We start from the raw sequence: 25,866 nt of genomic DNA, 5'->3' as shown, positions 1-25,866 counted from the left end.
ATTTACCTTACAGCTGTAACATATAAATTTATTTAGTTCCCGCTTATTCGCCTCCTGAATTATGTAATTTATACAAGTACGCCGCTTATCTGCTTGAATATGCCTTAAATTTTAACTTAGCTGTTGGTTTCTTTTCAAACATATTCTCCAGGTTACTTGTTTTATTATTAAAGTAGTTTCTCTGAATTAATTACTTAGGATTCAATTCATAGTAACATGAAGAGAGGTCTTGACACTGAATCGCCTTTCTCAGTTATACCAACTTTTTATTTTTTTAGTACAAAAACTCCTTTGTTTCACTTTTTGTAAATTTTTATTCTTTGTAGTTTTACTGTTTTTTTATGATCCTAGCAGTAGGACACCACCATTTGATGGAATGAATTGTATTGCTGATATGTGCATGCTTTATTTACAAACTAATATTACCTACTTGCAAAAGATTTATCATATGGCTGCTTATTTAAACCCGCCATGTTCAAACGTAGATGTGTTTGTTTACATTAGTATATTGATTACATACGTAAAACTGCAAAATAATTTGTTTCCTACTTATTTTAAGTTAGAATGATATTTTAGATAAAACAGTAAAAATTTAGAGTTAAAACCTTAGATAATTTATAATATATTAAATAGGATTATAAATTATTACACAAATATCTATACATCCTTTATAAAATAATTAAATAATTTATTATTAATAGCTCTTTATTTTGTTAGATTTATTTTTACTGTTTTTAAAACAGAAAAATTGCACATTGTTTCAAAATTTTTAATTGTTTTCTCTCTTATTAATTCATCCCATACTTAAACATGAATTCAAACATGCTAATATGGTATTACAATTTGTAGCATATGAGAAATCTATTTTATAATTTAATTAAAGAAATAGAAGTATATTTGTGAAGGTAATTAAGATAGATCTGAAATTTATATTACTGTAAGAAGACTTAGAATTTCCCAATTTGTTAGTAGTTTCATATGAGTTGTAGTTAAAATAACTAAACTAATATAAAAATATTCAATGTTAAAAGGTATGTGAATCAGTAATAAGCTTTGAGAATAGTTTTACACTAATTATGTATAATAATAAATATTATGATACATTATGAATATCTTAAGTTTTTTTTTTTTGAGGGGATCTATTTGATAGATGTTTTCAATAGCTAACGTGGATGGTAGGTTTGATCATTGTGTTGTTAATAAAATATATGTGTTAAAACTGTTGCTTTTTTTGTTATTTGTTGGTGTACTGTCTTTATGTTATGTATTCAATGTGTCATATAATAACTTGTCTGTTTTTATTGCTTAACATTTAATATCGCTTGCTTATTTTTGCTAAAATGTTTTATTGGTTCTTAGTCCAAGTGTGATTTTACCTTAGTGAAATAAGTTTACATGTATATAAAAAGGAAATAGAATTATAGTTTGATGATTGTGAATTATCCGTTAAGGAAACTGTTTTTGTGTTCAGCTTATAATTCTTTAGAATTAGATATTTTTTTTCCATTGAGAGATAGATGGTAATTAATATTTGATTTGGTTTCTGTATAGATGTTTCAACTACAGCTTTTAACTAAACATAGAGATCAGTGAAGCTTCAGTTGTCATATTGGAAAACACATATTTAACAGTTTTTAACAGAATATAATTTAGCAGTTCATTTTTCATGTATAAGATTGTAATTTCCATAGAATGAATGGATTAACCATATCTTGAAATAACATGATCCTTCCTCTTATTCCTATTACTGTAGCATGCAGATTAATCTGAACATAATGCTGTTTAATAAAAAGTACCTCCTTAATTCTTAAATCACTTCATGTGCTATTTGACGTCGATTCAGCAAGTGTATTACACATTTTTTTTATTTTTTCATCATGAAATCTTGCTGACATTATTGCTTCAATGAGTTCAATTTTGACGGTACAATTCATTTTTGAGTTGTGTTTTTTACTATTGCCCAATGATTTTCAATCGGGTTTAAGCCTGGGGAGGTACCTGGCCATGGGAGCACTTCTGTGCTTCGAAGTTTTCTAGTTTTTTGGCAGTATGGTATGGTACCAAATCTTCAAATACTCTGTTACCTTATAGGAATTTGTTTTGAAGTTGTGTCACAAACCCTTTTGTTCAGAATCTTGATATACGTAGCACTTTTCAACATACTATCTACTGGAAGTAATGAACAAGGGCCTTAAAGTGTGAAATCACTCAAAAACATTTTTTTCTGGGGTTGTTTAATTAATTGTTGGATATGAGCCGATGTCTTTTCATCTTATGCTTTTCTAACATATGGAATGCTTTGCACCTGAACATAAAAATGTGACTCGGAAAGCATAAAATTTTTTCTGTCTTTTTTGGTAGCATATGCTTTGACCCACAAGAAACCTTATTTTTGCATATTGGTGGTGTTAAAGGCTGCTTTTAACCTGGCCAATGAGCTTTCCATCCACCTGCAAGAAGTCAGCTTCTAATAATTGTTCTTGTAAAACTGTTCCTTTGGCTGCCGTTTCTTGATTTAAGTACACTGGAGATAATTTTGGATCAAGTTTACTTTTTCTTGCTAATAACCAGTCTTGTAACGGTGTACTTTTTCTTTTAAATCAACATTTGTCTTTCCTTTGAGGTGAAAAGGAACCAGTTTCTTTCATTTTTTTTAAAAACAGCATTCATTGTCTCTAGTCCAACATGTCATACTGATATGCCCAGAAAGAGAAACAAATTTCAAACACTTTCTTGTAGTTATATCTACCATTATACATTCGACACTCACAGAACAAAAAATACGAAGGTACTGCTTTGTTATTAAAATGAAATAAACATTTACAAAACACTATTTATAATATGAAAATTGCTAAAAAAAAAAACCAAAATCAATACCTTCATATTAGACAGATAACTTAAAGAATGGTATGTATGCCCAAGCAGTGTAGCCATGACAGAAATAAACAAAAAATTTGTATTCAGATTAATTTACATGCTACTGCATCAAGCACTCTGAGCAGTATATTTCCTGAAATTCGTAATGATCTATAAATTGCATAAAAATACAAGATTTGGCATACAAGTTAGACTTAACTAAGAGACCTTTTTTTTGTGATTTATTATCATTTACCAGATTGGTACAAAATATCAGGCCAAAGTAGGTTTTTCAGCAGCTAAATTTTCTAAATTTATTAATAAAAACCATAGCAAACCGGGAGCAAAAAGTTTAAAATAAGCATTTTATAAAAATGTTGGTCATTTTTAATCATAATAATAATATTTTGAAAAAGTAAGTATTTGAAATTAATGATTATTTTACTCTTGAAAATCTTTGGCATATTTCATAACAAGGTTTTGTTTTTCCTGTCCAAGAAACTGAAACTAATTTTTTTTTTCATGTACTAAAAGTATTTTATTTTTTATTTATACTCTCGAAGTTTTTTATGCAGCTCATACTGAATTTTTTAAGCTCCCTTTTTTGTATTACTTTGCTGATTGTATTGCTAGTTCAGTGTTGAAATATGATGTGTAACTGGCTGGATGTGTGCTAAGGTTTATCCTCCATGCAATTTATTTTTCTAATCAGTGAGGTTATTTTCTTCATAGATAGCGTTTGTTACATCTTCATGATAGTAGCATAATAGAAAACACTACCAAATTAACTGTTGAAATTAAATATCAAAATGTAGTGAAAAAATGATGTGATTATTGTTTGATAAGATTAATTTTTAAGAGGTAATTCTTTTTACATTGCTTAATTTGACTCGCATTCCTAATGATTAACAAAAAATTTATCTAATTTAGGTTTCTTTAATGTTATTAAATTTTATACATAACAAATATTATTTTAATCATTTTATTCTTACTTAAACATTACAAACCTATTGTGCCTCAGATACCCATTCATATTTATTAGCCAGTTTTGATTAAAAAATGTAATTGAGTAGTTTTTTAATGATACTTGCAAGAACCATGGATGTAGCTTTCTCATAATTTGAGATTTACTAAACGACTTAAAATAATACCACATGAAAAAAAAATCATAAAATATTATATTATCTCTTTTTAAGCTTTATCTTGATGTTATCTTGATAAATTTATGCCTAAAACAGTTCTGATTTTAATTTAAAAACATTGGTAAAACAATCATTCAAATATGAAAAAACTGTTTAAATATGAACTAATTGAAGGAAAGGAAAATCAGTAGGAGCTAAGTCAGGGCTAAAGGGTGGACAGTTGAAGATTTTCTTATGAAATTTTTCCAATTATCATAATGGCTAATTTGCCATATGAGGCCAGGCATTGTCATGCAGAAACAAAATCCTGCGGGATAGCATACCAATGTCATTTGTTTTTTATAGCTCTACTAAGATTTTTTAATGTTTTGCAATACGTATCTGCATTCACAGTGGTTCTGCAATTACTAAATTTGACAAGCAAAACACCCTTTTTGTTCAAATAAATAGTAATCATAAGCTTCTGTATGAAGCATTCTTGTTTGAACTTCATTGATCTAAGAAATAATGAATGGCACCGTCACATAGACTCTACTTTGTCTACATTTGAATGTGAAACTCTGATATCAGTGCAATCAAACAATCAAAATTTTGAAATGTGTTTTTTTTTCTGTGGACATTGATCTCAATTCCAATCAAGATATTTCATAGAATTCTTCTTATTTGGTTTTAATTTTAGCCGATCAAAGCTGATAGAACAAAAAGGTGCACGCATATGTAATTATGGAGTTTACTACTAAAACACCAAATATTATAACAAGTTTTTACAACTGTACATAACTTTAAGGTAGGCTGGCAAAGCAAATTATATGCATTTCAGTTATAATCCAAAGCAATGAAAAGAAAATTAAACTTTAATTTATTTATTCAAATATGAGCTGGATTCTAGCATATTTTATTACTCAACGACAATACATCAAAGTGTGGTGCATAAGTTCATTACACTATTGGCTAGAAAAGTTTCGTTAACTTTACAGCATTTTCTCTTACTCCTCAGCACTCTTATACTGTAGATTGAAAATATATATCTAAAAGCAATTCTAGAAATGTATTGTACTTTTTTAACAGTTTCATAAAAAATGCCAGAAGTTAATATGTTGTTTTTTTTAATGTTATGTTTTATACTCCTTCACCTTTGTTACGTATACAAGTTAATAATTTCAAGATATTTAGGCTGAACATAAAACAGTTTTCTAGATTAAAGATGCAGAAGAACAAAAAATATCTGTGTTAATCAGAAAAAATTACATTAGATGCTTAGAAAATCTGTTTTTAAAAGATTTTCCTCATTTATGTATTTTTATTTTTTTTCTAATTCATGCTTGTTTCTGCTAAAATACATGCTGTAACACCAATTATAAATGTTCCTTACAATCTGTAACTCACCCCTGTAACAATGCTACAAACATTTTATTAAGAGCTTTATTAATTAAGGCACAACCCAACCTAATAGGTGGACTGTTCTTAAGCCAATCCTATTTCTTATTCGATGATCCTCATGACTTTGAATGTAATGCATCATTCAGATTATAGATGGACAGTTAATTGAGGTTCTACTTTGTTGTATAGCTTAATGAAATTAAATTGTTGTTAAAATATCTATTCAAAAAAATATTTAAAAAAAAAAAAAGCTAAAAATTTTTTTTAACTTCAGATGTGTGAAAGAAAATTTGTTATTGGGGCGATCATCTACTGATTTAAAATAAGTTTTTTTTAAAGAAATTCTTTCAGAAAAATTTTGTAATAAATTATCTATTTAGATTATTTTAAGAATTTTCATTTTAAAAGAAATAATGTTTACATTATTAGAAATTTGAATGCTATATTTTGTTTAATCACTTAATAGCTGATTTTTGAAATCAAAGGTTCTAAAGTTAAAATCCTAGTAAAAGTTAGTTTACTTTTATATGGATTTGAATACTAGACAGTGGATGCTGGTGAACTTTGATGATTGTGGTTCAGTTAACCACACATATCAGGAATGGTTGGCCTAAGTCTCTTCAAGACTACACTCATTTACAAGTCATACCTATCATCCCCATCTCTTACCATGGGTGGATTGCTTATTGTTCGTTAGTCGAACAGATTGCAATGTTCACATTAGGAATAATAATAAATTTTTTGGATAAAAGATATTTGTATTTATTACTGGTTATTTCTTAATTTATAGCTAAACAATAAAGTGAGTTTTTAATCTGTTTTATGTAAATTATGCTATTTTTCATTTATGTACATTGTCATAATGGTAGCAGTTCTTTGTCTTTCACTCTTTTATTATGCATGTTACATAATGTTTGCCTGGTTTCATTGGGAATGCGATGCAATGCTCTGTGCTCAGTGTTTGGTTGCCCTTAGCGTATTCCCTTAGACATTCAACAATTGAATCTTATCATGGAAATCTTGGGGACACCACGTGCTGAATTCATGCAGAAAATATCAAGTGAATCGGTGAGTTTATTCTCTAACCACGTAGAGCTAGCTTAATATATATCAATTTTTTTTGTACACAGCTTTGCCTGCTCTGCACATCTTTATTTCTCGTGTATTAATTCTTGGATTGTAATAAATTTCTGTCAACAGTTTACTGAGTATAATATAAAAAATATGTGATTATTGTATTAAATAAAAAGATTTATTACATTTATCAAACTTCACACCATGTATTTATTTTTAGGGCTCATTAGCACTAGTACAATTTATTTTACTTGTTCTGTTATCGGAGTTTTGCTCTTACAGAATTAATTGGGATGCTTGCAATAATAAATTTTTTGTTGTATATTTTGTGATGTTAAATTTGGCTGCAATCATTTCATAGTCTTTTTGTCTATTTGTGTATTGTAGTTGTCTACTCATGTGTAGTCCCCTGTGATTGCCTGAAGTGTCAGTTTGGTCCAATTCCCTAACGTTAAATTTTGGTTCACAATTTTAACTACAGGTATGATTGTAGAAAAATATGTACCTTCTCTATATTATTGATTAAATTCTTTATATATTAATTATATAATGCAACTTATTCATTCTTTTTAATACTGTGCACGACATTTCTTTGTTGCCATTTCAGATTATTTGGTTTAGCATAAACTTTCAGAAAACTGATACACATTGTACTGTATACACAATACAATATTGATTGTTGTATTTATTGATCAGTTATTACATGATCAGTGTAATCCATTTTGTTCAATTAACATTGCTACTAAATAGATATTTTAACAAAAAAATATACATGTTTTGTATAGTTATACATAGAATATTTTTATAGAAGCTGATTACTGTATAAGCCCAAATAAGTCGCATATTTAATACAGCCATGTTTCATATTACAGTGCGTTCAGAAAGTTGCTGAGCAGTATGCTTTAGAATTGTGTGGTGCATTCTGTTCTTTCGCATTAGGTTGGCCCTGTGGGTTTGTTGGACATTGCTCAGTAATAAACCTAGACGTCAGTTGTTGAGTTATGATTAAACGTATTCATTTCATGTTATTTCATTCATCAGAATTGGTAGTTGCAAATGTAATGGTTTTTTCGATAGAGGAATGCATTTTTCTCATAGAACTCGTTCTTCTAAAAGGTGGTGACAGGTATACTGATTTAATGAAGCATAAGTTTTCTGAAAAATTTCCAAATACTCCTCATTGCAATCCAGTTTGAACTCTTATCGAAAAATTTCAGGCAACAAAATCGATCTGTTGAAGATAAACTAAACTAAATTAATAGAAGCTGCTTGATATTTAGGATGCTGTGGCTGAAAGTCTGTCAAACTCAATGCATAAATTAGCACAGCATCAAGATATTGGACTTGCTGCCACACATAAATCTTTAAGAAAAGAACTGAAACTCTTCCCTTACAAAGTAATGTGTTTTCAAGAACTGAAACCTACATATCATCCCAAAACTAAATTGTTGTCAATGGTTTAAACGTTTTATTGACCAAAATTCCATAGGTATCCTTGACATTACTTTTTTTACAGATGAAGTGTGGTTTCATCTGGAATGGTATATTAATTCACAAAAACACGAGTGTAGTCAACAACCCCCCTTGAATTACACGAAGCAAAAATTGGAGTCTAGGTCAGTGTGAGTAGAACACGCATTGGCTCCAATCTTTTTTGGAAATACAGTTACAGTAATTGTTACTGTACTGTTAACAAACTTCATTAGTCAGTTAACAGAAGTGGAAATCAATTACGGTTGGTTCCAACAATATGGCACCACAGCTAACAGGTCAATGACATTTTTACAAAATATTTTTGTTGAACAAATCATTTTGAGGGATTTGTGGCCTGCACAATAACCAAATCTGATTTCCCCAGATTACTTTCTTTGGGGGAGAGCAAAACAAGTAGAGTATCACAACAGACCACGCACAACTGACAAACTAAAAACCACAATAACAAAATACATATAAATAATTCCAGTCTATGAACTGGAAGTATTTAAAAACAAATTGAAATGTGTGCAGTATTGTATTAATGTTGGAGGAAGTCCTTTTTAAAACCTTTTATAAACTACAGTTATAGTAGCTGTTTCTATAAAATAATGAAATAAAAATACAAATTAAGAAATTTTTGTTTACATTTCCATAATTGTTGAGCACAGTAACTTTCTAAACGCTTTGTATATCTAAATATACTTTGTAGTATTAATTATTATTTTCTATTAAATCTATTAAAAATTGTTAATAATACAAGGTCTGTAAATGGAGTAATGAGACTGGTTCAGAAAAACTTTTTATTTACAATCCAATTATACATGGACTCTTATCACCTTCAAAATAGTTCCCATGGGAAGCCATGCAACACTTCAAACGGTTTTCCCACTCTTCATAGCAGTGTTGGAACTTAGAAACCAGAATATTGTTCAGATGGTCAGTTACATTTTCTTTTATGTTTTCTGCTGTTCCAAAATGGTGTCTGGGATGATTTTTAAAGTTGGGAACAGAAAAACGTGTAGGGACCCAAGTCAAGTGAAAAAGGTGGTTGAGGAACTATAGAAATATTTTTCTTTGTCAAAAACTCATTAATTGACAGTGCAGTGTGACAAGATGCATTGTCATGATGCAGCATCCAGTTAGTTGTTTTTGATGGCTGGTCTCATGGCGGGCGACTCTTTTCCGCAGTGTTTCAAGAATTTCTTGGTAAACATTTTGATTTACAGTCTGTCCTGCAGGCAAAAACTCCTTATGGACAATGCCATTACTATCAAAGAAACAAATTAGTATGGTTTTGCTTTTTTGGGATGTGGTGAGTTTGAAGTTTGCCACCCCTTGCTCTGGTGTTTTGTTTCTGGGTCATACTCAAATATCCAAGATTCAGCACCAGTAATAATATTTTTTAGAAAATCAGGATCAGTTTCAATTTGCCCTAGTAGATTTTTAGTGATTTCACACTTCTACACTGTTGTTTTTCTGTTCAACAGTGAGGTTTTTTGGGACCAATTTTGCATAAATTTTTTTTAATGTTGAAATCATTTGTCAAAATTTGATGGACTGTGGTACGGTTCAAATTCAGTTGTTCTGCAATCATTCTGACAGTTAATCGCTGATCATACCATATCACGTCTCTGATTCGCTCAACATTGTCGTCACTTTTTGACATTAATGGTCTTCCAGAGCGTGGATCGTATGCAACTGACTCCCGGCCATCTGAAGATGCTTTGAACCACCTAAAAACTTGAGCTCATGACAGAGCGTCATCTCCATACACCCTTTTCAGTTTTGAAAAAGTTTTAGTAGCATTCTCACCAAGTTTTAACACAAAAAACTTAATTTCACAACATAGCTCATAATTATTATCACTCATTTTTGTAATGCACAACAAGTTTTACGAAAAGTTTATGTCTCACGTGGCAACAATAGACTAAAAATATTAATACCTAATATAAATCAGCTGTTCATATAACCATATGTTTACTAGTAACTTTACAGTGTTGCCACTTTGGCTGCCAAAAAAAAAAGTACTCATTACTTTATTTACATATCTCATATGTCAGCGTTGAATGGTGACTTTTATTGTCTAAAAGTATCAATCAATAGCTCCTGGAAAAATATCCAGGAGCTATCCTGGATAGGATGATGAGGGTTATCAATTGGTAACGGGCAGATTGGGATGACGGCTACCAGTGATTGCTGAAGAACAAGTATGAGAATCCGTAAAAACACTATTCCTCAAGCACAAAGATCTGATCAGAGAAGAGATTATTACTGAGGATATACCCCTGTTTACAATGCCCGAATTAATTGCGGCGGGTAAAAAAATGAAGCTAAAAAAAGAGTCCAGGGTCGGACAACATACCTGTAGAGATAATCAGAATATTGGTGGAGAAGGCTCCAATTACCCTCCTGGATTTATGAATAACATGTTGACAGGTGAACATATTCCGAAGTTGTGGAAACCATCGCGGTTAGTTTTAATAAAAAAAACCAGAGTTTGTGAAGGTGCCGTTTCTTATAGGCCAATTTGGTTGACAAACAATCTGTGCAAGTTGTTGGAAAGGTTACTTGAGGCAAGGTTACGAGGATATATCAAAGACATAGGGGGCTTTATCCCTAGCCAATATGGCTTTCAACCTGGGAAGTCTACGACAGACGTGGTGAAAGAGGTGATGCATATCATAGACACTGCCGTAGCAGGAACTTGGAGATCGCGCAATATTCCTGTGGTTATATTAATATATGTTAAAAACGCATTCAACCCTCAGTTGGGGAGCTATTTTTGAAGCATTGAAAGAGAGGAAAGTACCTGATTATATACAAAGAATAATTCAGAAGTATCTCCAAGAGAGGGAATTGGTTTACTGTATGGGCGGTGGTGATCTGAAGTTCACGATCTCTAGTGGCATCCCTCAGGGCTCAGTTTTGGGCCCGACTCTCTGGAACCACATCTTTGATGAGGTTCTAGGATTGGCGTATCCAGATGGAGTAAAACCATAGCTTTTGTGGACGACCTTGTGTTAGTGGTTACTGTGAGGAAAGAGGAGGATGTGTCATCAGCCGCAAATGTGGCATTGAATATGGTATGTGAATGAATCAAAATAAAAGGTTTTAGTATATCTTATAACAAAACAGTGGTGATACTTATGACAGGAAAGAGAAGAATCGGAAGTATTTCTATTAGAAAGGAAGAAGGCCTCATTCAATCTGTAAAAAATGTTAGATATCTTGGAATGTGGTTAGACCACCAAAGATCATTTACTCACCGCATTAAGGAGACCCACACGAAGACAGAAAAAATTACCAAAAGCCTGAGAATGTTATTAAAAGCAACGACCGGTCCAAGAACGTCAGTCTGATGACTATACTCACATGTGATAAATTCTGTGTTACTATGTGGTATAACAGTATGGCATAGGGTGCTGAACATTGACAGAAATCGGCGGCATTTGGAAGGGGTCCAATGGAAAATTGCCTTGAAGATAGGATCAGCATACTCCTCGGTGTCCACCGAAGCTCTCCTGGTGGTTGCCGGGGTCCCCCCCAGTACAACAGATGGCAAGATCAAGAATAAACATTTCCGAGGGGATGAGTAGAGGACACTAATCGAGAGCTTATAGAAGAATGACAAAACAAGTGGAGGACCTCCAGGAAAGGGGAGTGAACTCGTTGGCTTATAGGCGAGATTAGACCATGGCTTGGGAGGGGATTCGATGAGCTCAATTTCTGGCTCACCCAGTTCCTGACTGGGAACTGTTCATTTCGAGCATATTTGTTAGGAAGGAAAAGGGCTGATAGCCCAATCTGTCTATATTACAACCAACGGTCGTAAAAAAGCAAAACGTGTTTATGCGTGTCAGTTATTGCTTGAGCAATAGCAAATTATAAAAAGAACATCATTTTCTCAGGCAACTGCGTGATTTATCAAAGCTATCGTAAGTGAAATGTTTTTTCTGGGTAAAAGACAATCCTCACTTTTTTGGAGGAAATAGAGGACCATTTTATGTCCCGTGTTATGATTTGTGCTGGGATCTCATACATCTGGTCCTTATTTTTTTGATGGCGCAGTTAATCAACACAGTTATCTGAGAATGATCAACAAGTGTTTGCTGCTTTTAGTAAAGGGACTTCCCGCTCACTCTGTACATTTAAAAAGATAAAACTGCTTAATTTTTTCAAAAATTTTGGGATATTTTTTTAAGTGGATTGAAGGAAGCATTTTTGGTTTTATTTATTTGTTGAGTTTTCATCGTGTATTTTTCAATGTAAAAATAGCTTGGAAATACTAGTGTAAGATGAAAAAGGAATATGATTGTTTCCTTTGGGTAATGTTCATTTCATGATTTATTTCCTCCAAAGTAGATTATCTATTTAGAGGGGATTTAGATAATATCTAAATCCCCTCGACTGCTGTTAGACATGAGAACACTTTTTATGGTATGTTAATTAAATAAATATGACTGAAAAGAATATATATATAATCACTGGTAAAATAATAAGTGAAAAGATTAATTAAATATTGTGAAGATATTCAGCTTTAAGTGGAACAGATCAATTTACTTAGCCAAGAACCATCTACAATTTGTATTGTTTCATTTAATCGTATTTTCCTTCATTTCTTCACAACATCCCTCACTAAAAAGAACTATGTTGTTTTATTGATACTGTATTTTTTCCCCTTATATGTTTTATTTTTGTCATTGGGAATATTGTACTTATGATTTGATTGTTTACATTATGTTTTAGCATATGTTATATTATCAAATTAATATTTTACAATTCATTCTTCATACAGTGTGTTTAAAATATATTTTTTAATAAGTTTTTACTTATATTTGTAAATAGCATAGATTTAAATTAATGAAACCGGTACTACAAAATAAGCAGTAATCATGATTGAATGAACCCAAAATTCATTCAGCACCTTCCACTAACTGCTCTGGTATGGCTTGCTTTGTTGGTAACTATCAACCTGTCTTCATTTGTCAACTTAAATTCCTGTTCTCTTTGTTAATAATTACATGATAAGCTAGCTCATGTACTGTTCTCCTTACAGCTTAAACAATCTTATATCGCAGCTATATTTATGTATGCATTTAGCATTCGCATTATTTTTTTTTATTGATTAATTAAACCAGAGTTAAAAAATAACATTTGTAATTACAGTATAACCCCATTTATTCAAACTGGACTGCATCAGGCATAGTCCAAATTATCTAGACCAGGGGTGGGTAAAAGCCGGCCCATAATCTAATCCGACCTGGTATGAAATCCCATGCAACAACATTTTGATCTCTTTCCTACCCCATTTTATAAGCAAACTACCAAAATCAGCAGCACGAGTGTGCATCTATTGTCACAGTGTATATATGCACATTTTATATAGAGTAACTTGTTGTAGCATGGTCAGGGATCATATTGAGAGCAGTAGTGTCACGTTAGCAAATTGTGGGAAAACTCAATCCGTGCGCAGTGTGCTTTCTCGCCTTAGACTTCAAATTTTGTATGCACTTTATGTCTTGAGTGTACCAAACTCTAAGAATATTGGATATTTTTCACGGGTAATTTTAAGAATTTTTGTGATTTTATTTTAATTATTTAATTATAGGCATTGAAATGATAGTACAAAAAAAAAAATTGATTTGGAATGCTGAAATTTTAATGATGCATGGACAGCAAAGTATACAGATGCAAATAATAAAGCAATTTGTTTAGTTTCCCAAATGACAATTGCTGTATTTAAGAATACAACATGAAGGGGCATTTTTCAACAAAGCATTCGGAATATGAATCGATTTCATCAAAGGAACAGCGAAATATTACAGAGAACTTAAAAAAATTTGCAAAACAAACAAAATTCTTCACAAAACATAACAATATCGAAAAAGCAGCCACAAAAGCTAGTTATGTTGTTGCACATAATGTTGAAAGGTTGTGTAAACCGTTTTCTGAAACAGAGTTTGTCAAGGAATGAATGCATGGTAAAAATTTCAGAAATATGTTTTCCTAAAAAAAAAACAAATATTTGAAAATGTAAGCTTTTCTACAAAATAGTAATTTGGCAGATTGAAAAAATATTTCTCAGAATTTATTTCATCAGTTAAAAACAAATATTGCAAATTTTAACTACTATTCTCTTGCTTTAGATGAGTCTGCAATCTGACTGACACAAGCCAATTATTAATATTTATTTGTGACATAGTCAAGAAATTCAGTAGCAAGGAACTGGTTAGCGTTGATGAAAGATGTGACTACCTGAGAAAACCTTTTTATAACTGTTGAGGAATGTGTAATTAAAATCCATTTCACTTGGGTCAAAGTACTAAGCATCACCACAGATGGCTGTACTAGTTTAACAGGAAAAAATGTGGGCTTATTAAAAAGAATCTATGATAAAATAAAAGAGATACAGCCATAACATGAATTAATTTTTCTGCACTGCCTCATTCATGAAGAAGTGCTTTATAAAAAGGTTTTAAAACCAGGTCATGTCATTAATGTTGTAACAAAAGTAGTGAACTTTATCTGGGGACAAGCCCTAAATCATCAGCGGTTTACTGAATTCGTAAAAGATATTGAAAGTGAATTTTACAAAATTCCATACCATGTAGACGTGATATGGCTTAGCTTCGGCAAGGTTTTGAAGAGATTTAACAGTTTGTTTGATGAAATCATAAGTTTCTTTTCGATTAAAAAGAGCTTAATGACTTTCCTGATTTACAAAATGAGGAATGGTAAAATGATTTCTCTGTTTCTGTTGACATAGTAACTTTATTGAGCAAACTAAATATTGCACTGCAAGGAAAGAGCAATACGCTTCTAATATGTACTCAAAGGTCAGACCATTTATGACAAAACTTTTTGCTGAAAATTTAAATGAGAAACAAATCATTGTAAAACATTGGAACCACAGTGAGAGAACTTGAAAAATTATGACTTTCTTAAATTTGAAAAATTAGTAATAAGGTTACATATTGAGTTTGGCAGAAAATTTGAAGATTTTAAGAAAACTGAAAAAGATTTGTCAGTAATAAGAACATCATTTAATTTCAATGTGCGAGATGATTCAGTTAGAACTGATTGATTCACAGTCAGATCATTTGTTAAAGTAAAGGCTTAATTCAAGCAAATTAATGGTTTTTTATGGTTCCATAAATCCAGATAAATTCAAAAATTCCCTGAATTATATAAAAAATTATTTACATTTATTTAGATTGGCATGTTGATGTGAAAGAACTTTTTCGTTAATGAAGAACGTGAAAAAATAAATATCGATCACAAATTACTGATGAAAATATACATTCAGTTTTAAGGGTTGCTACAAGTGAGTTAGAACCTAATTTGGATGAAATAATCGCAAACAAACAATCAAGATTTTCAGGTTTCACATTAAGTATATATTAATTAATACTTGTTTTTACAATATGTTGTTTGTAATAAACATAAAAATATATGCAAAGCTATAAATTTATAAAACTGTTTGATTAATCATTGATGCTTCACATTCTTTGCTTCCTGCTATCGCTTCACATTCCTTGAAATTAACGTGTAAATTTTGTATTTGATTAGTTGACCAGCATGCATGGGCGTCATGACCTCGTGTTCACTGTCTGGAGCTTATTTAAATATGAAATTAAGTGCATAAAATGCTACTTTAAATTATAATTTTTCAGGGAGGTGAAAAACTTTCCTTTGAACCTTTTTTTTCGATGAGGGGCCACCCCTTCCTATAATGTCCTTGCAAACAATAGGGGCACCACAAAAGATAATCACACAAGCACCAATGCACCTTGCGATGACCCTGCCCATGTAATGCACTAAAAACAACCTTTTTGGCCTGTGGTTTAAAATATTTTCCTACTCTGATCTAGACTTAGGTTATAATAAGTATAAACCGCTAAAGTACAGTAACTTACATCAATTTATATATATATAAATTATTTTAATAAATAAAAATTTTTATATACAATAAGATCGTCAATTTTGAAAACAGAGCAGACCCATAATACAGTCACCACTACATTTCTTCAGATGAGGATGAATTCAGTGTGCTACCGTAAAACTGCGTATGCTTGCACATAAATATGTGCATGTAACTGTTTATTGTATAATCTAGTCCTTAGTCTGATGATGATTTACTTCAAACTGAAAAATTTTAATTTTCTGGTTTGAGAAAAATAAATTCGTTCTACTACAGATGTATCATAACATTCTGCTCTACCGATGTGAAATTTAAAAGTGGGGTTTTAAGGTTTGATAAATTTAGTTATATGAACAGGTTCCAGATAAATGGGCTTATATTGTATTAAAATTACTTTGTACTGAGAATTTTTTGGTTTTGTAATCTCTGTAGAAATTTGTACTAACACAAACAGAAAGAATTAAAAAAAAAATTGAGTGTGTATGGGAATATACACGCATGTATATGCAGAACTTAAGTTGCTGAAAGAATTATGTAAAATTAAACTTAACCTTACTAATTCAGGATTTAGGATTCAAATCTTATTTTAGTTAGTTAATATATCTAATTTAACAAATACTCTTCAATTTGCTTAGCTGAAATCATTGTGGGTTGTTACTGCAATACCGTTGCACAGATGTCACTACTGATAACTAGCATTAAGGATTTATTATTATCAGAAAAATACATTAACTTTACACAGTTATGAAAAAAAGATGACAGGATTTCTTCAGTTCATAATTTCATTAACTGAATCATTTTCACGGTGTTATATTAAGATGAAATAGATTTTTCTTACCCTAATAAATTTCAATACATATATTCTTATGGCTCTGTTAAAACTAAAATGATGATATCCCTTCGTGCTTTGTACTCATTCGCATTACTTTACTGTATTATTTGCAATATATTATAGCAACATTTCTCACCAGTAAGCGATTCAGAATATGATTTTAAACGTGCATGTTATATGTTTTTGCATAATTACCTCGATGACTGATGTGGCTTGGAAAACACGTTACTGCCCTCTCCCAAAATAAACGTTTTAATAAATAATGTACATTCTTTCAGAACCATACGTGCATTACTAAATAATAAAAATGTAAAAATGTGAAAAGCTTTCCTCACACCATTATGAAACAATTGTTAGAATTATTACAGATTTTTTATGTGATTCTGCCAACCCACGCAGTGAAAATTGTCTGTCTCAAAATTGACTGCCTCAACCTTTTTACGTTGCTTCACGAATCTTCAGATGCTATATTATAATAAGATGATTCTGATCATATACTTCTAATACTTGTAATCTACTCAGAAAATACCAATTTTGTCTATAAATGGATGTAATGAAATTAGTTTACTTTTATTTAAACGGTTCTGTTTTGTGAATCTTTTAATGGTTATAAACTTCCGAGAAGCGTTCATATTGTAGTATAATTAACAGTACAGTTAATGCCTTTGCAACTTCAGGTATTTAATGGATGATCTGCATCATAGTTTTACGATGATTTAGTTAAGGGATTTTACTGCTCTTACAAAATCTGAGAGTATGTAAATGCGCTACCCTTTAAAGCTTAGGAAGATACAAATACTTTGCAATATTTATTCATTGTCTATTTTCTTATATGATTCCCCTTTTTAAAAATATTTCACTTTGTTTTTTAATGAAATTATTTTAAATTAATTAATTAAATCCTGTTCATCTTTTTGATGACTGTGAATTTCCTTGAGTTTGTATGTTTTTTTTTACTTAGTACAATTAACAGCAGTATTAATACAAACATTTTTAATGGTTTTAATTGAAAATAATTAAACTTGTTGGTAATTGAGTGTTTTCTTCACTTGGTAGCTTTAGTTTAGCTGTAAAAATGTAATCTGTTATTGCATTCACTTTACACCAAATCTCAGTGTTATAACCTATATATGTAGGAGAAATATTTTGTATAAAAAAAGTTTGTAGTTTGGAAAAATTTGACATAATTTATGTTTTATCCATTTTTATAGCCGGTTACTTATTTCATGTTTGACAATAGCACAAAAATGTATCATTCATTTATTTCCTGATATTTATAATAATCAATATTAACAGACTAATATAATTTCTCTTTCCATAATGTTTACCAAAATTTTTTCTTAGTATGTGATAATAGATAAATATCAAATTAATGAGTAAGAGTGAGTAATTAATGAGTCAAAAATTTACCCGTTTGTAATATACGAGTATATTACATTGAATTTCTTATTATTCACCTGCAGTCAACTGTTGTTTTCTGAATGAACTTACTCAAGTTTTCTGTTTTGTATGATCTCTACTTGTCACAAAGTGGAGATTACCCTTGCAAAATGTTTTTTATGTGCAAGATGTTATAGACAAACCACATAATTTGATTTATCAACATACAATAGTATACTGAGTTACCGGTATCGGTTAAAAAAATATTAAAGTAATCTGCTGATTTAGTAATTAAGTTTGAAAAAAACAAAATCGTGTAAAAGTAGTGAAAATTCTTGATATGACTTAGATCATCAAACAGAGGAAACTTGGTTGATGGTCTTATTCTTCATCTTTTGTGACATTGCTGCAGTAAAGCAAAACAAGGAAGTTGTAGTTCATTAGCGACAGACATTTTAGATACTTTTTGTCAATAGTTTGATTTTGTTCACATCTTTTTTCTCCATTCCTTTCTACTTTACCCTTCTAAAATATTTACTACTTTTACTCCTAGGTTATCTGAATGTGTATTGTAATCTTTGACTTAATTTAAAACATTTTCGCTTGACTTCTCTATTTTTACAGATTATCTATTATCGACTTTCTCCTTTAAAACTGTATATTAAAATCCTTTAGCTCCTTATTTTGCCGTTTCTTTTGTCTGTGTTTTACAAAATAAATTGGACAACAAATTGATTTCTGTTTAACCATATACAGATTTCATAAAATCACATAGTTAATTTTATTAAATACATATCTCTTGTAATAATTATAGCTTTTTTAACTTAGATAGACGACTAACATGTAGTCAAATCTGAATTGTTTGAATCATTAGTTAAACATTTAATAAAAAGTGTTTACTATTTTATCGGTATTTTGTCGCTGTTATTAACTCAATTTCTATATTTTCTTCTTTTAATTTCATAAAATTCTCTTGATCCTATTTAATTGCACGATCAGGATTTGGTTGAATATGTTCTTGATGTATATTGAATTTTAATTTGCATTAAAATTTTAGATAATTTTTTTTCAGTTTTCTTTTTTTTCTGTTTTTGTTTTTTGTAGCATGGATGTTAAATCATATAATTTAATAAATTTTATTGTGTTCTTATAAAACTATAATATTTATTGAAAACCTTGCTTTTGAAAATATTCAAAAGACAGTTGTAACAATTTAAAGATGCTAATCACAGTTGGTTACAGAAAAACATGTAAAAAACCAACTTTTAAATAGTAATTATATGTGGGTTTTTATATTATATAAAAGGTAATATTTTTAAATGTAAAATTTATGAAATTGTTTTATATATGTTTCTTATCAGAAGATTATATAAAATGTTAGATTATATTCATACATTATTCAGTTCAAATTAAATTTAATTTTGAGATATATTTTTTCCAATTTATTTTACTGTATTAAATAAATTCGGCGTGATTTGATGTTATACAATTTGGAATAATTGTTCTCTTTGCATATTAGTTCATAATTTATCAATTTTTAATCTGATGACACTGACTACCTACTGTGTCTACCTCGTATGTCTTATATTTTGCAGATTAAACTTTAAACACGATCTTTCTTTGTATAAAGTATATATAAAACTAACAAAAAATATCAAGAAATTTTTTTGTCAATTAGTTATATTTGTTTAACATTATTTATGATGCTGAATATTTGTAGATAAGCTTGAAATTACTGTTATTAATTAATAAAGAGTGATTTTTTTATTTTAAACTATATTTGGTGTGAGAGCATTTAAAAATGTTATCAATGATACTATTTCATACTTAAAAAAATTTTTTTTTGTATAAGTAAAAAAAAATTTAGAAATGTATTTTAACACATTTTGTTTTTTTTCTTTTTCTTTAACATCATCTTTATTAATTTGTTATTGAGTTAAGAAATTTTATTATTAACACATTGAGCACCACAACAGGCTCTTCTCTTTTTTGTTCATGCATCAGATTCAAAATGTTTTTTTTTAATCTGCCATTGAACTTTCTAGAACTAATGTAAGTGAACAATTTGTCAGAGATAGGGTACGCATAAACTGTTTAATTGAGGATTTTAATACCTACGGGTTTTAATAACAATCCCACATCAGCATAAAATAAATTAAATAAAACATACTTTATAAATAAATTATCCTGTCAGTATCTGTAGTTATTAATATGAATTTATAATATCAGAACGAAAAGATAGATTTAGAGCCAACAACAGCAAATTATGTGGTATCTTGAAAAATAAATAGACCCCTTACTGTCTTTCATTTCCCTCTTGGGTTCATGTGCATTTTTTCTGCCCGTTATTTATTAGCTGTAATGACAGATTTCTTTAGCTCGACTAGCCAATCCTAAGATTTTGTGATTGTTTTTTTCTTCCTGATTATATTTTCAAGAATAACTTTTTTTCATGTAAATTTTGTAACTTATAACAAAATTATCAAATATCTAGTAACACAAGCATTAGTTAATAGACTCAAAAGGACAGTTTATAGATGTATAACTTAAATTGAATGCTGAAGCAAGTTGAAAAGAAATTCACCTACTTCCCATAAATATATATATAATTTTTTTTTTTTTGCAGAATCACATTTTATTCATCGTTGATTATTTTAATTATAAAATAACGAATCAGGTTGTCTTCTTTAAGATTGGTTCTCATGTTCTCTTCTCTCTTTCTTTTATTTTCTATCCTTTTTTTTTTCTTATTTTAAATATGATGAAATGAATTACATTTTAAATTAAAATAAATTGTCGATCCTGGAAGTAGAAAATATTCTTTGATTTGCATTTATTGGAGCTCAATCTGTTCAAAAAAAAGAAGTAAAATTATGCTATTTTTTATATATTGTTTATTTTTTGTTTAATTTTTTATTTGCTTATTTATAATTATTATTTTATCATTTCATATATAAATAATATTAGAATTTAAAAATTAAAGTATGAAATACTTGTATTTTTTGATAATCTGCTTTTAATACCGATTGCTTGTGCCCTTAACCATTTATTTTGTAGATATTGATCATTTAACAAGAGTTCTTTTTCTTTGTGGAACTCCATCTCAGGAAACTATTGGCAAAATAACTAGTCAAGAGGTTTGTAATTGCTCAAAGCTTTTACTAATTAATTTTGCAGCTTATTTTGAGATTCAGGTTATAAATTTTAATTTGCATAAAATTATAGCGATGTTTTTCTATGTAATTCTGTACTTTTTTTTTTTAATTTTCTGTCTTAATATTAAAAAAATTAAAATATTGTTAAGTAAATAAATTACTTAAAAATAAAATTAATAATTTTATGAAATTGTTTTTCTTCATGCGGAAGGGACAGTGTATATTTTTCACTGTATTTCTTGTGGCTGTAGTGAAAATAAACTTAAGGCACCAGTCTGTCATGTTTCCTGAGATTAGTGATGTTTATTGCCATTCAGTCCCTCTGGTGATGAGCAGAGTGCAGAGAGTAAACTATAGAAATAAGTATAACCATCCACGTATTTTGATGGATTTGGCAGTACTGACATCCAGTATCGTATTTGGTTCATTGAAACGAAATAACAAGAGACTATTTCACTTCTCATTTTCTCTAGTAAGCCTGGTGAAAGATGCTTTTTATTTCCGAGTATGAATGTGCCATTTTAAGAAGTATTTTGGATTATTTTAATGTTTGTCAAAAACTAACATTAGTAGATTACACCGGTAAACATGATGTTTATGTCTCATGAGTACCAATAGGTATACTAATGCAGTTTTTTATCCTGTTTTCAAATATGTATTCAGAATTTTTCCATCGCCCACTGTGTTTTTGTTATTTTAATTTCTTTAAATATTTTAAAACATTTTTTTTCCATTTGTCCATCGTCAAGTAAAAGCTCCTAGAGCGTTGTAAGTATGATGTAACCAAATGAACTAACTCAAAGGGTAGCATTGCTACTGTTGTGCAGGTTCAGGCTTGTATAGACATAACAAACACAATTTAGTGTAGCACACATTCATCAGAATGATGCCGGTTTTGAGATAGTAGTGAACCAGTAAACATGTCGTTGTGATTGCTTTGTATGTCTTAATTATTGTGTATTACATACTAACAACTTTATATCTTTTAGTTAGTCGTTAATTAAAAAATGAGTTTGTTTAAATCTTCCTAACGATTTTTGTTATATATGTGATGAAGTGATGCTCAAGTCCCAAAGGCAAACCTTACTCCATTATTAAAAAAATGGTATGAAAAACAAGGCTCTGGGCCCCACATATCTGTTGTTTATCGTGTTCTAGGTTTCTCATTGCGTGGAAAAATGGTACGTGCCATTTGCTATCCCTATTATTTGGAGGGAACCCAAATATCACTCTTCTGACTGTTATTTATGCCTAACAAATATTAAAGGGATTACAACAAAATCAAAACATACAGTGGTGTACCCTAACTTGCAATTTGCAATGAGACTGGTTCCACACTGCCAAGAATTGCCCATACCATAGCCTCCAGAACATGTGACAGATGAAGAGAGCTCAGAGTCTGATGGAAGTAAGAAAGAAAAAGAAACAACAAAGTTGGCGATACAACTTTTTAACGAAGCAGATCATCATCTGAGCTTCATTTACTTACTCAAGAAAATCTTAACAATCTCATACGAGAGTTATCCAAAAAACAGTCTGAAATGCTTGCTTCCCGGCTAAAAGGATAGAATCATCTTCAAAAGAATACAAAGATATGTACTTATCTTTATCGTCATTCTGAATTTAAAGACTATTTTTCTGCTTAGTGTTTTCAAATTACATTTCTTTTCTTATGGAGATACTTTGTAATGAACATAACCCAACAGAATGGTGCTTGTTCATGATTCCTCTAAACTTTCTTTAAAAGCTTTTCTTTTGCATAATGGCAACAAACTCCCATCAGTACCTGTAGCTCACTGTGTTAGTATGAAATAAACATATGAAAACTTTAAATTTATGTTGGAAAAGCTTCAATATGCAGTATATGAATGGAATATTTGTGGTGATTTGAAGGTAATTGCACTTATTTTTTGTCTGCAGCTTGGTTACACTAAAAGCTGTTGTTTTTTTGTGTAAATAGAATAGTAGGAACAGAAAAACCCATTTCATTAGAAAAGAATGGCCTAAACATGAATCGCTCATTCTTGAACTGAAAGATGTGAAACATGACGCGTTGTGTAATCCTAAAAATTTGTATCTACTTCTGTTACATATCAAACTACGATTATGAAGAATTTTGTCAAGGCCATGGACAATACTCCTGTTTTCATGTACTTAAAACAGAAGTTTCCTAAAATTAGTGATGCAGAAATTAAAGAAGGAATATTTATGGATCTACAAATACAAAAGTTTGAGGAACTATTGAACCCACTGGAGAAAGTAGCTAGGCAAGTATCAAAAATGTTTGTCAAATTTTTTTTGGGAAATCAAAAGGAAGAAAATTACTGTGATATTGTCAACGATCATATAACATCTATAAAAATTTGGGTTGTAATATGTCCTTAAAAGTACACTTCCTGCACTCGCACCTAGATTTCTTCCTAGAAAATCTTGGCGCAGTGAGCGATGAGCACAGGAAACACTTTCATCAAGAGATTTCAGCTATGGAAAAGAGGTATCAAGGCAAATGGAATCCTAATATGCTGGCCAATTATTGTTGAACCATCAAGAGGGAAACTCCACAGGCAAAATATAACATAAAATAATCATTTCTTACTTAGGTGAATCAGATGTTTGAATATTGTGTAGTTGAGAATGCAGAAAGTATTAAAATGTTTGAAATTATAAATGCCTGTCTCTCAGAAACCTTGCATGATGGGGAAAAACCAATTTCATATTTGAATTCAGGAGACAAAATACTATCAGAATCACATATTTCTATTCCTGAGACAAAAAAATCTTTTTTGTTCCCCAGTGTTATTTAAAGTGTTTTTTTTTATTTTTATTTTTGGAGAATTATTTTAATAAATAAATTATGGAAAAAAAATGATTGTATTACATTACCGGTCTGGCTTTCAAATTTAATTTGAATTATAAAGAGCGCATTGTAAATATCATAACAGTTGTTTTATTCCTGAAATTTTTACACTTTGAAATATACATTTCCTAAAAATAAAATCATCAACATTTACAGGACAAATTCAGCAGTAAATTCAATAAATTGCCTGAATATTTCAAAGTTGAAACCCTTACAGATAAATTTCATTGAATAACTGCATAACTGGAATCAAATTTACAGTTCACAGCTGAAAATTAGCTTAAATTCACATCCTACTCTATTAATATAAATTTCTGAATACAATTCTGTAATTTTTGTAGCCTTGCATTAGTGAAACATGACTAACATGTTACATGGAATAAGTTGAACTATGCAGTAGTCATATTTGTTGTCATCTGCTGCAAGCATTTTTTGTCGATTAGAATTTAGCCATGTTTTTTGCTTTACTGCTACATATATATATCACAGTTTTAAAAATATTTGATCATAAATTGCCCACCAAAATCCAGTATTTCTTAAACTTGGAAAAACATTCATTAAACTTTATTTAAAAGCAAATCTTTTTAAAAAGATTTGCTTTTTAAAAGCAAATGGGGTGAGCCATTCATATGGTTAGTGTCGTGGTTTTAAATGACAGTCTTGTTTGTCAATTATTTAATTAATCATTTACTCTAAATGTCATCTAAATATTAAAAAAAAATCACTTCGATAATGATAAATCAATCTGTAGTAAATATTGCCGTAAAATTTAACAAGCATTGAACTGGAATAATTTGATCCAGTTAATTTATTGAAAAAACATTTTTTCTAAGAAGGGAAAATCAAACAACAATAATTTTTTCTTAGAATAAAATAATAATGATGTCCTGCTGCACAGTTGTCACTCACATGATATTACATGTTGACAACTGTGTAACTATTTAACTACCTCTGTGATGGTCCATTATGCAGTCATGTGAATTATTGCCTAGAGAAAAAACAACATCACTACTATCTTTTCTCTTTGCCATGTCACTATGATTTAATCTTGTGGTGCAATTCTGAAAAAAAGAGACTTTTTGAACTATTCTAATCTACGTTTCAGTCAGACAATGATTAGTCATTTTATTTTTTATGTTGGATTTATATCCATAATGCTTTTTTTATAGAAATATATGAGGCATTACCTGAACAATAGTTTTAAGTTTAATAACTATTATAATGGAAACCTAAGACCAAACAGTTATACATGTGATCATAGATTCAGTACTTATCTGAAATAGATAATTCAAATTATTTATTTAATCATGTTAATAAAAATAAATTTATATATTTTGTTTAGTAGATTTTATAATAATTTTTTTTATTGACTTTATTTGATGTCTGTGGCAATTGTTTGAAAATTTCTTGCTAGTTACCAACAAACACTGGAAAAAATCATCTTAGGTATAATCTGTACTTATATATACCTGTAACTAATTGTAATATAAACTAATTAAAACCATAATTGGTATGTTGTTCTATAATGTTTACCTCATATTGAATTATTAACTTTTCTTTAATTGGAAAAAACTAAACAGAATGACAGATTTACTCATTAGTATTAGAATTTGTTGCCGTTTATGTAGGATAGTTAAAAAAGAAAAATATTTTAATTTTGTTGCAGGCTAGGAATTACATCCAGTCACTTCCACCTTTGAAGAAAAAAGACTTTAAAGATGTTTTTAAAGGTGCCAATCCATTAGGTATGTTTAATTTATTTTTTACATGTGCCGCTCAATATTTAATTACAT

The 25,866-nt window shown here is 29.8% G+C and overlaps 1 protein-coding gene across 2 annotated transcripts in view; it reads left to right on the top strand.

The window, feature by feature from the left end:
* The window catches only part of LOC142321350 (mitogen-activated protein kinase p38b-like), a 111,033-nt gene that overhangs the window by 41,902 nt on the left and 43,265 nt on the right, over positions 1 to 25,866 (top strand). For both annotated transcript variants that reach the window (XM_075359365.1, XM_075359366.1), the window contains exons 7-8: positions 6,367 to 6,446; positions 25,740 to 25,818. In XM_075359365.1, coding sequence (XP_075215480.1) covers positions 6,367 to 6,446; positions 25,740 to 25,818 — 159 coding nt within the window. The remainder of the gene's footprint in view (positions 1 to 6,366; positions 6,447 to 25,739; positions 25,819 to 25,866) is intronic.

This window comes from Lycorma delicatula, chromosome 3, assembly GCF_047948215.1.
Source record: "Lycorma delicatula isolate Av1 chromosome 3, ASM4794821v1, whole genome shotgun sequence".
Lineage (NCBI taxonomy): Eukaryota > Metazoa > Arthropoda > Insecta > Hemiptera > Fulgoridae > Lycorma > Lycorma delicatula.
This window is presented reverse-complemented; position numbering and strand designations above follow the sequence as displayed.